Source organism: Condylura cristata, unplaced genomic scaffold (genome assembly GCF_000260355.1).
Source record: "Condylura cristata isolate star-nosed mole 26May11 unplaced genomic scaffold, ConCri1.0 scaffold00009, whole genome shotgun sequence".
In the NCBI taxonomy this organism is placed as follows: Eukaryota; Metazoa; Chordata; class Mammalia; order Eulipotyphla; family Talpidae; genus Condylura; species Condylura cristata.
Window position 1 is genome coordinate 11,869,957 of NW_004567110.1, and position 17,348 is coordinate 11,887,304.

Sequence of the window (17,348 nt, forward strand, 5' to 3'; positions counted from 1 at the left end):
GATTATACTGATGCCAGCAATTTAAAATGAAAAAAAAAAAAATGATGATGAAGGAACAGAGTAACAGATGGAAGAACCATGATACTGCAAGGTAACACAGAAGTACAGTAAAGAATAATAGCGTGTTAATGGTAAAATCTAGATGGTGGCTATACCTGTGTTCACTGGGACATTCTTACAAATCTGCTGTAAATTTGAAATTTTTCTTAACAAAATGTGTTAAAGACTAACATGAAATCAAATAAAGACCATCAACTTATAAGAGTCTATAATAACAACTAATAAAAAAGAGCTCAGTATATTATAAATTATAGTTCTGGCCCTCCCTGGTGCAAATGGGGTTAAGTTTCAGCACTATTGTAACACGAGTTCGATGCCTGGCCAGGGAGCTGACCCATATAGCGCAGCAGACTTCTCCTGTCTCGCCCACTGCTCCCCTCAGCAGTGTATTTCAGTTGATCTGCCTGTTCTGTTCCCCACTCTGTCTCTGGTGAGTCCTTTAAGTGCCCCTACTCCACCTCCCTGTACCTCTGGCCTGTACCCAATTCTTGTATGCATCAATAAATAAATCTTAAAAATAAATAAACTGTAGTCCTAGATAGCATTTTCAATTTCACAGGCCACTTTGCTGGGCTTGTTGCTGTGTTATGAGAACACAACTTTGGGGGACAAAGTAAATTATTACTCTTATAGCACCTACAAACACTGCTGACCAAAAACTTAAGTTAAGGAGCACAACAGATGTTCCCCCCTCACTTATCTTTAAAAAAAAAAAAAAAAGATTTATTTATGCATACAGAACTGGGGTACAGGCCAGAGGTGCTGGGGGTAAAAGGATTCACCAGAGACAGAGTGGGGAGCAGAAAAGGCAGAGAGGTTGAGATACACTGCTGAGGGGAGCAGCGGGTAGGTGAGGAGAGGGTCTGCCATGCCATGTGAGTCACCTTGCTGGCCGGGGACTGAACTCGCGCTGTGGTAGCTGTGGTAGCTTCACAGTGCTGTGCTTTACCCCGCTGCGCCAACAGGGAGAGCCATCACTTACCTTTTGTATCCCCACAGACTGAAGAATATTCAGCTTTCTTTTTCTCTGAAACGTGTCCAGGTCCCACAGCTGTGCTGTATCAGAAGAAGTAGTGATGGCGTATCTCCCTGATGCATGTACAGAGATTGAAAATACTGAGGATTCATGTCCTCTCATCCAGCTGACTAGCTCCTTGGTAACTGTGGTAAAAAGTAAAATAGTTATACATACAATTATACCAGACATCATCCAAGGAGTGATTCAAGTGATGGTTAGGTATTACATAAGGTGCCTCCATTAACAACTAAGAAATGGCAGCCCATCGCTAGCTGCCAGAGTGCCCTATGGGTTAATAATGTGCTTCGTGAAGGTATCAGGAGGTGAGCTCAAATCAGGATTTGAATAAGAAGCTTTAATGGGATGCGAGGGAGTTTTAGGTTTTTTCCTGTGATACTTTTATGTAGAAGAGTGCCCCATCTGGTCTGGGTTTCAGAGAGCACTTTGAAGATATATATAGTGGATAATTAGAAGGGTGAAGAGATCAGACAAGACTAATGTGTTTACTATTCTAACAACCCAGGCAGGAGATAAGGAGAGTCTAAGAAAGCAGCAATGGAGAAAGGGACAAATTCTAGAGCAATAAAGGAAAAGTACCAAACACTTTAATGGCCAAATGGATGTGCTGAACTGAAGGGAGAGTTAAGACTTCAATGGTTCTAATTTATATATGTAACTTGACAATGACACTATTGACTGACAAAAGAAATACATGAGGAGAAGCAGATGCAACAGTATGTGAAGAAATAATAAATTTGATTTTTAAGTTTGGTTTATACTAAAACTATCATGATGATCATTACTAGACTAGAAAACTACTAGTGCCTTTCTATTTTTCTGATACTTCTAAATTTTCTATAGTAGGCATGTTTTATCTTTATGAGATTGTTTTCCTCTAAAAAGATGGAACTGAGAATAGACAGAAAACAAGATATAAATATGGGAAACCTTGAAGATACAAAGTTGGAGAGAGCACTGGTTTGCAAACATCAATCTTAGATCAATTTTTCACTGGTTTTCAGTGAAATGAGAAAAAAAAGAATAATGTAACGAGTTTCTCATAAGGCAAAACTTAAAGTACTACCCTTTTAGTATTAACTCCTTGTAAGTTTATGTTAGGGAAAAAAAAAATCCCTCTTTTTAATGAAATGAAGTTAGTTTTTTTCCCACTAGCAAAATAGTAAGTCGACAACTTTTAATGGGGCTTCCCTTTGCTTTCCAATAGATCCAAAAAGCCAACTGTAAGAACCACTAAAAGAATCCAGTAGAGACTACTGAGAAGCAGCAAAAAAAATAAGTGAACTAAGAGAGTAAGTATGAAAACGAAAACTCTTAAGTTTAACCCAAAGTTTCAAATGCTACCAAGGAGGAGGATGAAAAGTTCAGAGGATTTTAATTATCAGAGCTCACTAACAACCTTGGAAGTAAAAATCCCTGAACACAAAGTGGGAAGCACAGGAGTGAGAATCCAGGGGAGGCTGTGAGGAAGCAGTTCTGGGGGGGGGGGCACATCGTGGGGGTGGGGTGGGCTGCACCTGGGGGGGCTTCCTGGAGTGGGAGGACAGACAGACAGACAGGAGACTGTGAGAAGGACCTGCCAGCAGCAGCCACAGGCAGAAGCCAGAGAGGCGTCACAGAGGAGTATCAAGGCTTAGTTTTCTATAAATTCTGTGGCAACTGTGCTTGTAAAACCAAATACTGGAAATAGTTTCAAGTCTACCCACTGGAAACAGTTACATGATTAGAGTACTGCAAACACCTGTGAAGCCGAATATCAGGTACTGATTTTAAATACACCGTTATGGATTTTTAATGAGATAAAATGACCCATTAAATGTCACTACCATGGCCATGTTCGCTACCATAGAGAAAGTGGGCGCACGGAAAACCAACTGGCAAGTCGGGCCCTGGCAGACCCCGCGGTGGCTCAGGCATTACTGCAGACGACTGCGCTTTCTCTGCTCGTGAACACAACACGTGGGACCTTGGCAAATTACTTCTGCGTCTCACTTTCCTCATCTGCACTGTGGGGATAATGGTAGCATCCACCTCGGTGGGCTATTATAATAAAAAGAAACTTAGAGCATTAAGCAGTAGCCTGCAAAGAGTAAATGCAATATAAATAGAGGTTATCACCATTATTCCTATTGTTGCTTCTTTCTAAATATTCATCAGTACTTTAGTAACAAGGGAAAATGATAGTTAAAATACCTTGTATTCTTTAACATAAGTGGTTCTATTTCTAGAACTCTTAAGTTCTCTATTAAATCACGATATGGTATAAAATACATAGGTTCTACTAAAAAAATACACGACTCCTGTGCATCAGTAGTAGGCATGCGGCCTTCAAAGAGAAGTATGGCTTCTGTCGAGGCACTGGGAGGCTACCTGGAAGCCCTGGCAATTTCTGACTGACTCTGCCTCTGTTATTCCTGGCTGGTCCCTCAGACACAGCAGCTAGTTCGTGCTGAGGAGAGCCCCTCAATGTGGTGCTGGCCATGCCAGAAAGTCCAACCACGGGCTTGATTAGAAGGTTGGGTCTCTGGGCCTCGCCTGCTGCCTAGAGCAAGTTCAACCAAGTGGGCAATGATCCACTCAACTGGGTCTGTGGATAAAGCCTCAATGGAAAGTCTGGGTGTCAAATTCTTGGCCTGACATTACTCAGCGGACCCTTCCTGAAGCTAGGAGGTAACGTGTCTCTGGGAACATTGGACACTTCTCTTAGGAGCCTCCTGGATTCCACCCTAGGCCTCTCTTCATCTGGCGCATTCTAATTTGTATTCCTCTGCTACATTAACACTATAATCGTAAGCATACTGCTTTCCTGAGTCCTATGAGTCATTCTGGTGACTCACCAAACCTCAGGGCAGCTGGCGGGAATTATGAATTTGCAGATAGCTGATCTGAGAAGGGAATGGTCCAGGGACCCCAAGCTTGTCTTCTTGTGGGGAACTGGTCTGACTACAGATTAGCAAAATCCTTGTACCTGTAACTCAATCTATAGTTTACTCTGCTTCAAAAGAAATGAGGACGTCTTACCTGTATCAAAACATTTAATAGAATAATCAGCTAATGCCACAAGGAATTCAGACTTCCTACGAAGATTAAAGGCCAGAGCTGTGCAAGCTTGTGCTGTTCGCTGAACAAGATTAAACCTATTAAGAGATGACTGCATTAGTATCAGAAATTCTTCCAATAATCATACATTTTATGCTGGAGGAGTCCTTAGAAATACAGGAGCTGAAACCCAGAAAAGGGAGCCCCCATTTTGGTGGCTAAAACAGACCAAGAAATGCACTGGGCACATGAAGGGGTGTGGGTGCTACTGGCACAGAACGGGAGCCCACTCTAAGCTTCAAGCATAGCAGACATCAGCAGGCCTGTCTTTCAGGAAGATGATTCTGACAGCAATGGCAAAAAGATAGAGGGGCAAAGGGGAGATTATTCAGAAAGCTATGACAGAGGATCTCAGCCAGAGTTAAGGGTACAAAACGGAAAGAACAAATAGGAAAGAGATCAGAAGTTCAAGCAGAGAGAGAACTGGTGATACAGCAAACAGCGGGCTGAGAGGGACAAAGCAGGAGTTCCTGTGGGCCTCATGTTGTGCTGACTAAATGAAATGCTATGTTAAGTGCTTAGCAGAGTTCTTGGGACACAGCAAGAATTTAACTTACCAAAAATTAAGCTTGTAAGCTTGGACAACAGAGGAACAAGTTTGGGGATAGGAATTAGCAAGTCTGATTTTAAGCATGTTGAGTGTTAAGTCCTTGAAAGCCTTTAGAGCTGTGCTGTCCAAAAGAAACATTATGCAGGCCACAGGTGCGATTTAACATTCGCTAAGAGACACATTAAAAAGTAAAAACAGGTAAAATAGATCTTAAAATCTACCCTAATATATTTTATTTCATTCCATATGTATCTATAAAATAGCAGTTCACATTTAAGCAATAAAAAGATTATGGAGGTATTTTAGATTCTTTTTAATAGTAAGCTTTAAAACCCAGTGTGTATTTTACACTATATGTGGCTCAATTCAAAGCAGCACCTTGGAAAGGCGTACCAGCTCTGCGGGCTAGCAGCCACTGTGCCCAGGGGAAGATGCCAGTGGGAGGAGGGGTGGTCTGAGTTAACAGTGTGCACAAGGCCACTGCAGCCTGAGGCCTGGCGGAGGAGAGATGGCCGGAAAACACTGGAATACAGAAGGAAGCAGGCCACGGACACGTCTGAGCAGTGCAGCAGTACAGGCACACACAATGGGAGCAGGGTCAGTGAAACAAGGGGAAAGCCACGGGGGGGAGGGGGGGGGGAAGAAAGGTCAGGAAAGAATCGCATCTAAAGCCAGAGCCAAAGATGTCAGGGCTGAGGGCAATACAAGAATATTTACATGGAGGAAGACGAGTGTATTTAGTACTTTAGAAGGATGAGAATGCAGAGACCCTGGATTAGGCAAAGAGGAAAATGTTAAGGGAGCTCAGTATAATGGGCTTTAGCGTCAGACAGGCCTGATGCCAAGTCTCGGCGCTACCATTTATTCCTTTGGTCAGCTGGAAATATTCACGATTGAACAGTGACTGGATAAAACAACAGGAACGACCCAGGGGAGGCTTCAGAAGACAGAGATTAGCACTAAAAAGTTAAGATCACTTATCGTTATGGAAAAAGTGGCAAAGGGGTATAGATGTTTGAAATGACAGGTACACTGAGGTTGTAGTTAGGGAAGAAGAAGGGAAGTTTAAAGGAGTCTGTCTTCTCAGGAATCAGGAGGCTGAGCAGAACCAGAGCAACACTGGACACAAGGAAACAGGTAATGGTTTGAGAAAAGTAACAACAAGAAAATAAGGTGCTAAGTATCACTGATGATGTTGAAGTTAACGATTCTGTAATGATGTCAATCAACAATGACTTTATTTACACAGTGGGAGCAAAGAGAAGGCCGTTCTGTTGATTTAAGGCTGGGGATTGGCGGGGGAGCAAGAACACAAGGTGGAAGAATTGGAACCATTACTACTTTTTTGGTAAAGAGTAGAAACAGTGATTAACAGATTAACTCAGTAAATCACAGACAAATCAGATGTGATCTCTTTTCCTGAGCTATCTGAGAAGACTTTACTGAGACTGTGCTTCTCACAAACAAGGAAATTCTCCTATGCAAGCATAATTTTACCAACAAAATCAGAAAATTACACCTGTGTATTTTTACCATCTAATTCTCAGACCCCATTTAATTTTGCCAGATGTCCCAACAATGTCCTTCAGTCAAAGGATTTTGTTTTACAGTCCAGATCATGTCTTGGTCAAGTCTCCAGTCTCGCCCAACCTGGAGTAGGTCTTCAGTGTTAGCTTTCTTCACACAGCCTTGACCTGGTGAAGAGTACCGATGGTTTTGCTGTACAATGCCCTGGCTTCACCTTTACCTAACGACTGTCCCGTCAGATCCAGGTTACAGGGCTCTGACAGGAATACCACAGAAGTGATGCCGTATTCCTTTCACTACTTCCTATTAAGTGGCACATAAATTTTGATTTGTTCCACTACTGGTTAGATTAACTTTAATCATTTGATTAAGGTGGGGTTCTTCTTCAATGTAACATTACTCTTTTTAACTCAGTAATTAACAGGCACTTTGTAAGGAAGCCCTTAGTGTGATTAACAAATATCCATTAGCATTAAACCACTTACGCTGGCTGAGTACAGTCACAGATGTTGACTGTACCCAACAGGTCATGACCCATCACTACCATTATTTATTTTAACACTCAGATTGTCTCCAATAGTCAGATGTAGCTCCTTCAGCCTACTATTTGTATTTCTAACACACTAATATTCTTTGAACAATTCCTTCTTCCTGGTTATAGGCTGACAGGGTCATCTTATACTTTTCCTTGCCTTCATCCTGAAACCCAAGGCTCCCTGAAGTCTTTCAGCAGAGTGGCATTAGGAAAACAAGAACTGGGCACTAGGTTGACTGCTACTGGGTGTTCTTGCTCCCATGCTCTCTGAGAACACAAGATGAGGGAATGCCGGTATGTATTTATTCACCCCTATTTGTATCTATATCTCTATATCAGCCAGTTCCAATCAGTCTTCAAGTTCTCTTTCTATCTTTGTAGTTCCCCTTTCTAGCAGTGAGAAACCCGTTTCCCATTATCCTCAATGTTTACTTATTGGGGCACCCCCACCCCATCTTTTCCATGATTGCCCTACCCCCATGCAGACGCCACCTGCTTCCCAGTCTGGGCCAACTCAGCCCCCACTCACTACCTCCCGCTGCAGCACTCCACAAATGCACACCTCAATGCACACCTCAATCCATCCCACCTAGATGATGTTGAACTAAATTGTTCAGCAAAGGAAAAGAATAAGAACATGTGACGATGGTGTACAAAGGAAATTGTGAACTTTCTAAACTGCCTAAAGAAGTATCAGACATGAACTGAGAAGTCAGCAATACTTTGTTTTTAAATATAAAGAAAACAAGTAACTAGAGATACTGTTAAAACCAGCAATTTAATTCTCTAAAAAACCCTAACCAGATTATCTTTCTACCCTTTCCACTTGCTTTGTCAGTACTTCTGCCAGTGTTTTTTACAAAATACCTGAAATATAAAGGAACTTAACAAATCTTCCTGAATGAGTAATGAACAGAAGGCACCAAAACAGTAAGTAAATTATTAACACTTAAAAATATATTGAAAAAAAAATATTGAAAAGTATTGGCTTACCTGTTTCCATATAAGTCAAAAACATAGATATTTCCTTGATGGTCCCCAGCAATTAAACAATCACCTGAGCTATCAAATGCCACATTCAAAAATCTCAAAACTTTGGGAAGGTAATCAGAGGTGGTATGAACGATGTTCACTATAATTCTGTCCAAAACAAAACAAAAACCAAAAAACCACATTAATTCTAGTGTGAGCATTACTTGTTATCATGAAAGACAGAACTTTCCCTCTACTCCTTAATTTTGACGTTTTCTGCTATTTCACAATTCCCTCTCCTACTGCTTTTGGTGCTCCTGTCTCCTAGAATCAATCCTACAGTGATTTCTGAAAACAGTTCCTAAAGTTACTCATTATCAAAGTAGCTACTCTTCACTTACCCCTCATTTACTATTCCTCTATCACCAAATGACTTCGAGCTCACTATGTGGCAGACATGAGCGAGCCAGAGCTAGGAGTAACTGGCAGACACAGACACCAGCTACCCTCATGGGCTTTCAATGTAGTAGTAAAGACAGGCATTAAAAAACGCACACATATAGAAACAGATTTGTAAATCATGATCAAATGATAGACAACAACAGGGTATAAGACAACACACTTCAACTGCGTAAACTGTTGCATTTAGTGACACCTGCTAAAAACGATGTAGCTCCTAGAAAGTCCTTTAAGACTTATACAAGCTACCAAGTACAAGTGAAAGTTCAAGTCAGTATTCTGATTGTAGCATATCTTCATGAGATTTTGTTTTTGTGCTATACAGAGTATGCTAAAGTGAATTAAATGCACATGAGTTTTCTTTGCATCTCCAATACAGCCCCAGAAGCCCTGGGAGGGAGCACTGTCTGCTCATCAGCCTCACTGACTTAACCCTGACCTTGGCAAGCATTCCACGCCAGGCACCACACATGACTGTGGTAGGGACAAGTGCTTGGAGAAGACACTCTTTACAAAGCTGTGCTAGTCATACTGCTGTTGGAAAGATTAACAAGGGAGAGTTATCTTTCATTAACATACACGAGAGAGAAAAAAGCAGAAAAACCTAAACATGGGGAAACATAAATGTACTCCCTCAAATAATAATAGCAGTTTTCTGTAATTTCTGAGTGACTTTTCTCCCTCTGTCTGTTTTTTTCTGCAGTTCATACATGTTCCTTAATGAGCATGTAAGTACTTTTACAAAAGAAAAGGCGAATTTTACTATACGTGCCTAAAGTTACTGTTTTTTGAGAGGAAGATCATGTACCAAAAATCTGTTGAAAAAAAAAAAAACTACTCATAAAATGGTAGCACAAACTCCTTAAAGTAATGAGTGCATATTTGGCTATGAAGATCAAAATAATTTTATTCTTTATTACAGTAGTTCTTAAATCATAAAAAACTTTTATATTGACTTTTTGTAAATTTTAATATTAGAAACACCTATCTTTTCCATTATTACTGTATTAAAGCTTGCTAAATTGAATCAAATGTAGTAAAAATTTTCTTCTGTTTAAATATAAGGAAGGAAATAGAAAAATTATTACAGTGCTTATTTTTACCTAGTTCCTGAAAAACATTCTTTGATCAAACTTTAGTCAGGCTCCTGAACGTTTGCCCAGGCCACTATGCACCCTTGTAAAATTTAGCTTAACTGGAAATCTCCTATGATGGAGAGCTGATCACCCCGACATCTGCCCAGGATCCCCACCCTCCACCACGAGACGATGACGATTGAGTGATGTCCCTGAGCTGTCTTGGGCAGGACTCACATAGGCCAAATTAGCCAAAACTTACCCTTGATACTTCTTTAGCTTCTACCCTCTGACCACCATCCAGCTCTTTAGCTGTAAATTCCTACCTGCCCATGCTAGACTTGGAATTGAACGTGGTTCTCTACTGAGGCCTTGTTAGCCTTCCTACAGTAATCCTCAATAAAGTGTTTTTATTGCTTTAACTATTGTCCAGCTCTGGTTGTAATCTGACATCCCAGAGGAAGAAAAAAAAATGTACTGAAATGACAAGTAACAACATCAAAATGTTCCCTTGGCATTTAAGCTCAGAGCAAATAACTTTTCCCTCCTGTCTTTTTTTCTATAACATTTACTATGTATTCAGACAACAAAATTACATGATCATTGTTCAAGATACAGAAAATACAGAAAAGTGCTAACAAATAAATAAAACTGATGATAATCCTGTCACCTCTACATAAACACTCAATGGGAACATTCTGTCTGCTGATTTTTCACACAACTCACACATATGGCAAATATTTACCGAATACCAAGCTGTGGGTGATACTATCTTAAAGTATCCATCATGGCCTAAGGCAACCCTGTCTGGCCCATGTGATAATCCTCACTTAGTGATTAACTGGCCTGATGTCACAAGAATAGTAGACATACATATACTTCAACAAAAGTCCATTTGATTATAGAATCACTGCTCCTTGCTGCTCTCACCACCACCGCAATGGATTTTAATAAACAGCAAAGAAAATTATGTCTGAGTAGAAAAAGCAAATAAGGACATTTATACAATGATTGTGCTTTCATTCTGAATCATGCATTTGCATCTAGATATTTTATAACAACAAGAAAGAACTGTTGGCAACTATTTTTTTAATGTTTAATGAATACTAGAAGTAAAGGTGGTGTGTAAACTTCATATTTGGAAAGAAAAATCCCTACTGAAGAGTCCCTAACATAGAAAACATTTTTTATTTAATGGAGTAAAGGACATTTTCAGGGGACTGGCAGCAATCAGAACCAAACAAGCTGCTGATACAGCATCTAGCATCATGGTCTAGACACTCAACAGATCAGCAGAGAAGCAACCAAAGGATCAATAAAATAATCACTTAGTATACTGAAATAGGACCTTGAGCCATGCAGCCCAGTCCATGAAATCCTAGGGAATTAGAAAAAAATAGATCCTCCTCTGTGCAGTAATTGGAAATGAGACAGCACCATTTGGGCCAACAGCTTCCATTAAAGTCACACTGGAGAGAGGCTGAGCCTCAAGTGCGGCAGATGACTCGAACAGAGTGGAAAGGAGGGCTGGAAGGCATGAATCTGCAAGAGCAGAGGAAACTTAGGGCATGAGTGATACCTGTGTGATACTTCAAGAGTGGATACACAACCCACAGAATGGACATCACCAGTGAATCTAAGTGTAAACTGTGGCTTTTGGTAATCAACATGTGTCAATGTAGTTTCATCAACTGCAACAACTGTAGCTTTGCTCTGTGCAGCAAAGTGGAAATGGGAACTTATCCATGTCTAGGGCCAGAGCATAGATGCGGAAGGAACCTGGGTGACTTGTTCTCAATTTTGCTGTGAACATAGAACTGTCCTTAACTAAATCTACTAAAACCAAACGAACAAAAACAGCAGCAGTAGCAACAAAATCTGGCCTAACGGAGAAGCCTAAACCCCCAATTGTACTGTAGACTGCAACACCCAGCTCTCAAAATACATACTAATACATAAACTCCAGAGAATGGAAGATCGTTTTGTTTCACTGCTGTCATTTAGAAGACTGGCACATAGTAGGGGACTTTAGAGCAAGGCGGGCATAGAGTAGGGCTCACAAATAGTTGAAGAATGCATGTTTGAATGCATGGAATGATTTAAGGATGGATCAAACTGCGACGTCTGGAAAAGGGTAGACTTGCACCCCACCCTCCTCTAGAGCGCTTTTTCCAGCTACCGAAAGTTAAATACTAACTGAGCATCTACTGCGTGCCAGGAACGCCGTAGGAGCGCTACGATGACAATAAAAGTGACTTTCTCCGGTGGTCCTGCCTTCTGTCTGAATTGATTTGGGGATTAACGGCTTGTACAGACATGTAAGCAAGGGGTCAGTGCGTGGAGAATTGAAGGGCTCCTTTTATAGAACTTTTGCAAAAAAGAAAACCGTATAAATTGACTCATTCACCCTTCTCGATTTTTTCACCATCGTGGCACTCACCAGAAGCGCAAATTCTTCCCCGTACATTAGGCGGACACCTGCCTCCTCGCTCGGTGCTAGGGACCACTGGGAAAGGGGTCTCTGTAGACGGGGGCACCTCGAGACTCAGGTAACCTGCGCTTCCCGAGGTCTCCCAACCCAAGATCGGAGCCAGAACCTGAACCTCTCCCCGCCGCCTGCACCCCTTCTCCAGATGCTCCCCAGCAGTCCCTCAAAAAGTGCCCGGAGTCGCGGCCCCGCCCCTCCCCGGTTTCCCTAGCCCTCCGCCGCCTCGCTCCCCCGCGTCGCGGCCTTTACCCGTCCCGGGTGGCCGGGGACGGCTTGCGGTGCCATATCTTGCCGCTCTCCTTGTTGCCCAAGTCTGTGCTCTGCATGTCGGAGCCCACGCGCGGCCGCCGCCAGCCTGGAGGACAACCGTCCCTGCGCCTTCCCGGCAGGCCCCGCGCCCCCGGCCCGGGAAATTCGAGCGTCCGCCGGGCGGCTCCGGGCTCCGCGGGCCGTACCAACCGCGTGCAGGACGCCGGCCTCTCGGGTACGAGCCAATCGGGAGGCGGGTTCCCTCCAAAACTCCGCCAACGCGACCCCTCTGCCTCTGAATAATGGCATCAACCAACGACCATTTTTTTTAGACTCCGCCCCTTTTGAGGGACGGCCCCGGAGCCCCAAAGCCTCCTGGGAATCGTAGTTTTCTGCCAGTGAAGCGTGCAGGTGAGGCTTGGGGCGAGAATTCTGCATTCTGGGAGGATTGCGGGGCGGCGGTGGAGGCAGAGTTAAGTTCCCAATGGAGGCAATACAAGTGACTTTCTCCGGTGGTCCTGCCTTCTGTCTGAATTGATTTGGGGATTAAAGGTTTGTACAGACATGTATGCAAGGGGTCAGTGGGTGGAGAATTGAAGGGTTCCTTTTTTTAAATTTAATTATTACAAAAGTTTATTTTTACATCATTTTGCACATTTTTGTTTTTTTCCATCTCGATTGTAATCCCCGCGGGTTTCCCATCACCAAATCACCCGTGTGCCACCACCATAGTCCCGTGTATTTCCCTCCCCGTTTTTGATCCCATTCCCCACTCCACCCCCCCAGAATGTCTCTGGTATATGGTTGTTCATTATTTTTGTTATTTTCTCGCCTGGTCCATTATACTCCTGCTATGAGTGAAACCATCCGGTATTTTTCTTTCTCTTTCTGGCTTATCTCACTAAGCATGATCTTTTCCAGCTCCATCCAAGCTGCTGCAAAGACATGTGTTTCTCTTTTTTGGTTGCTGAGTAATATTCCATTGTGTATATGTACCACATCTTTTTTATCCAGTCATCTACTTTTGGGCATTTGGGCTGCTTCCATGTTTTTCCAATTGTAAATAAGGCAGCAATAAACATGGGGGTACAAGTATCTTTTTCAATCAGTGTTTTGAAGGGTTCCTTTTATAGAACTTTTGGAAAAAAGAAAACCGTATAAATTTACTCATTTACCCTTCTTGATTTTTTCACCATCGTCATTTTATTTTTGTTTCAATTCTATACTCTAACAAAAGGCTCCAGTTTTATAGTGTCTACTCCACTAGTCACGACCACATAATCAATCGTCATCAACAGCTGGTAGCATTCCTTAAGGGTTCCTTTTTGTAAAAATTCGGGTAGCACTTCTACAACTCTTACTAGGTAGCAAGCATTCTTCCTAGTGCTTTATGAATATTAACTCAATTCTTTTAATCCTCAGAATAAATCTACAATTGGGAGTACTAGTATTTCCATTTTTAGGGTCCTGTGAAGTGGTATATTGGGCTCCAGCGACTGTGGTAATACTTTAGGGTAAGTTGGTGGCATAAGACAACAGAAACATATTCTTTCACAGTTCTGGAGTCCAGAGCCTCAAATCAAGGCATTGGAAGAGTCTCTCTCTCTCTCTCTCTCTCTGGCCAAGCCTCTCTCCAGAGGCTTGGCCAGGCATGTTGTGAAGTAACATGGGACCTTCTAGAAACTAGAGGCACTTAGTGCAGATAAAGCTCAAGATGCTCAAGGAATCATTATGCATGTGAAGTGCTGAGAACCTACGAAGCCTTCCATAACAGCATCTTGTTAGCTCATGGAGCTTCTCCTGTTGTATTTTTGCTGTCTTTGTCAGTCAGGACCTGGCCTATAGTGTGGAAGGTGCATGTATACCAGAAGAAGGTGCATGTATACCAGCTGTCTTAGATAGTGGCCTAATGTTTGGGAGAAGATCTCTGCCTGCTCAGTGGCAGAAGACACCATTTTAGCTGCTTTTGTGCAGGACTGAGAAACACTGGATATGACTTTGGGTAGAGGCCATTTTGGGCCTCAAAATCGTTTTTCCCTTGTTTGTTAAATAAGTCCCTGTGTTGTTGTTCCTAGAGCCTGAGTTGTCTTACAGTTGTGCATGCAGGTGACTACTTGGGCTGTGTCCCTGGCCAGCTTAGTGCCCCTTTGCTGCCCTGTGTCCTTACTACTGTATGGTGATGGGCAGGAGAATTAGAGCAAGACACATGGAAAAGTCAGAATATAAAAGATCTGATTTACCATTCTAAGTAGTTTACTGTTACCCTGAAAGGTCCTAGGGAAACTCGTGGATTCTACACACATTGCTCAGACTGCAGTGGAAATATCACTTAAAAGAATTTGTGGTTTGAGGCAGAAGGTACATGGGAGAGGAACAAAAAGTGATGATTAACCAAGTCAGTCACCCAGGAGAAATCCCCACAGGTACAGGTGACCTGACAGGTAACCAGGGTTAGTGACAGATTATTTAGGAAAACTGACATCGCAAAGGGATCAGTTCTGTTTCATCTGTTCCATTAGTTAAACAGAAGTGTGTGTCATGCTGTTCCCTCTGGTAGTGCATGTCATTTCCTAGATGGCTCAGCTGTTTGGCTTGTGAGAAGGGGAAGGGAGACAGAAGCCATTCCGATGAGTTGTGACAAAGCGCACCTCTCCATCGCTTTCAACCTGAGTCAGACCTGAAAATGAAAATTTAAAGGGATGTGCTCCAGGTTGCTTAAATCAATATTCATGCCTAGGTGTGCTCATTAAAACATGCATGAAAAGCACCCGAGGGCAGTGTTTCATGTGCAATCAAAAGGAGTTGGCACCCACAGTTGAGATGATGCTATGTCAAAGGGGAACGGAGGCTGATCTTGACAGGCAGCGAGGTCATTCCCACATACAAGAACTGATGACGTGGATTACAGTATTTAAAAGGTCTGCTCCTGACTAAGGGAAGGAGGAAGACCGAAGATAAAGCTTCTTATTCCCTGACAAAATGCGCTTTGGGGTCCATCTGCTTCGCTTGGAGGGGAGGAGATTATGGAATTCTCAGCCTCTGCCAAGTCCACAACTGTCCTAAGAAGCAAGGGCAGTCCACCTCTCCTTAGCCTCAACGGTGTAAGATCTCAGTTTATGGTTGTGGCCTAATTCCATAGTTCCCCCTATTCATGGCTATTGAATTTTAAAAATTACTTGTAAATTTTGAGCCCTCCCTGGTGGCGCAAAGGGTTAAGACACAGCACTATGAATCTATCCACAGCCACTATAGCATGAGTTCGATTCCCAGCTAGGAGGGTTGACTCACATGGCGCACCAGACCTCTCCTGTCTTGCCTGCTGCTCCCTTCAGTAGTGTATTTCGTCCTCCTGTTCTGCTCCCCCACTCTCTTTTTGGTGAATCCTCTCACCTCCCCTGCACCTCTGGCCTATAACCCAGTTCTTGTGTGCATAAATAAATCTTTTTAAAAATTACTTGTAAATTTTATGCCAGAGACATTGATATCTGTTTATACAATGTAGACTTTTGTGTAAGTCAGTTCAGAAAGCTTCTACTGGACATCTTAAACCCTCAAAATTATGTTCTGCAGCAATGGTCTAGGCAGTGGGCTGTGGTGTCAGAGGAAGGTGAGCTGATTGAGCTATGCATTTACTGTCTACTGAAGTATTCTAGGGTAGCATGACAGCCTTCTGTCAATGCTCTGGGTAGTGTGGAGAGAGGCAAAGTAGTTGAATGGGATGAACAGCAAGAAACTTGTACTACTTACATTTATTAGATCTTATAGCCTGACTAGTGGTTTGGAAAATATATACATATATCTAAAGATATAGGACTTACTCTTATTATAATCGTGGCTTTAATGTCTTCATTGTAAAATCAAGATATAGATAGTACTGTGTAATAGTAACAGTTGTAGAGTGAGAACAGTGTCTAGTACAATGATGTCTTCAGTGAATGTAGCTTTTATTATTGCTATTAAAAAAAAAGATTTATTTATTTATTTACGCATACAATAGCTGGAGTGTAGGCCAGGGTGTGGGGGGTAAGAGAATTAACCACGGAGTGGGGAGCAGAACAGGCAGATCTACTGATATACACTGCTGAGGGGAGCAGTGGGTAAGACAGGAGAGGTCTGCTGTGCCATGTGGGTCAGCTTCCTGGCAAGGGATTGAACTCGTGCTGCAGTGGCTCCCGATAGCTTGATAGTACTGACACTTACCCTTTCGCGCCACCATGGAGGCCATATTATTGCTATTTTTAAGGAGAGTAATGCACTAATAAATTCAACAACTCGCTCTTTGGACAAAAAACAAACAAACAAACAACCCCCCACCCCCAAAATGCCCTTGCTTGTGCATTTGGCTATTTCTGTGGTGTAAATACTCTATGACAACTAATTTCAAGCTACCAATGTGATGTCATTGAACAAAGAGTTGAAAAGCGAAGAGGAATAATACACTATTATATGGTATGTTCATCATCAGGCAGTAGGCAGATATATCCTAATAATAATAGTCAAACATAGCACAATAATTAACAAATTCTGTTTTGAATACTAATTGCCACTTAAAAGCATATTTTATTGTAATCTGTTTATATACTTTAACTACTCCCAGAAATCCACCCTTAAAGTTTATTTTAATTGAAATATATTTGATACACCATCTGATCCCCATTATAGTGAAAATACATCCACCTCTTAAAAAATTATCATTTCTTTTTTGTGTGGTGGAGTAATTAACATCTAGTTTCTTAGCAGGCTTAAAGTTTTTAGTGAAAAAGTGATCTTTTCTACATTTTGGTTAACAGCTGTGTGACACTGTGATGTCTCTGGTCTTTGTCTCTGGTTTCAAGTACAGAGCTTCTAAAACCTTTGTGATTTCCTGACAGGGGTGAGAGGAACATCTTTTGTTATTCTTAAGATCCTTTCATCTATACCTGAGTTTGTCATATGTGACCACTAGAAGGAAGAGAAATGAGTCTTGAAAACAGAGGGTGGAGCTTTCAGACTCAACCCACAGTCTCCTGGGGCCAGCTTTGGGGGTTGAGCCAACCACCAGCCTCCAGTGATTTAATGATCATGTCATAAAACCACCATAAAAGCCCTAAATGAAGGACTTCTGAGGCTCTCGTTTGTGAACAGAGAGGGGAGTGCCACCGGAAGACATGGCAGCTCTGGGTTCCTCCCGCATAACTTGCCCAGGCTGCTCTTCCTTTCAGCTTTTCAGAGTTGTATTCTCTATAATAAGCTGGTAATGAGCTCCTTCCTGATTCTGATGGAAATAGGCCTCATATTTCCGCACTGGCTCAGAGTCC

At 42.2% G+C, this 17,348-nt stretch overlaps 1 protein-coding gene across 4 annotated transcripts in view; it reads right to left on the reverse strand.

Moving 5' to 3' along the window:
- TBC1D31 (TBC1 domain family, member 31) overlaps positions 1-12,179 on the reverse strand; it is a 44,773-nt gene extending 32,594 nt beyond the window's left edge. For 2 of the 4 annotated variants that reach the window (XM_004679993.2, XM_012722806.1), the window contains exons 1-4: positions 12,052-12,179; positions 7,801-7,947; positions 4,118-4,233; positions 1,043-1,221 (exon numbers count right to left, since the gene is read on the reverse strand). In XM_004679993.2, the coding sequence (XP_004680050.1) occupies positions 1,043-1,221; positions 4,118-4,233; positions 7,801-7,947; positions 12,052-12,128 (519 nt within the window). In that variant the 5' untranslated portion in view covers positions 12,129-12,179. Of the gene's footprint in view, positions 1-1,042; positions 1,222-4,117; positions 4,234-7,800; positions 7,948-12,051 lie in introns of those variants that run through there. The other 2 variants (XM_012722808.1, XM_012722807.1) reach the window with 1 other exon arrangement.
- Between the last annotated feature and the right edge of the window lie 5,169 nt (positions 12,180-17,348).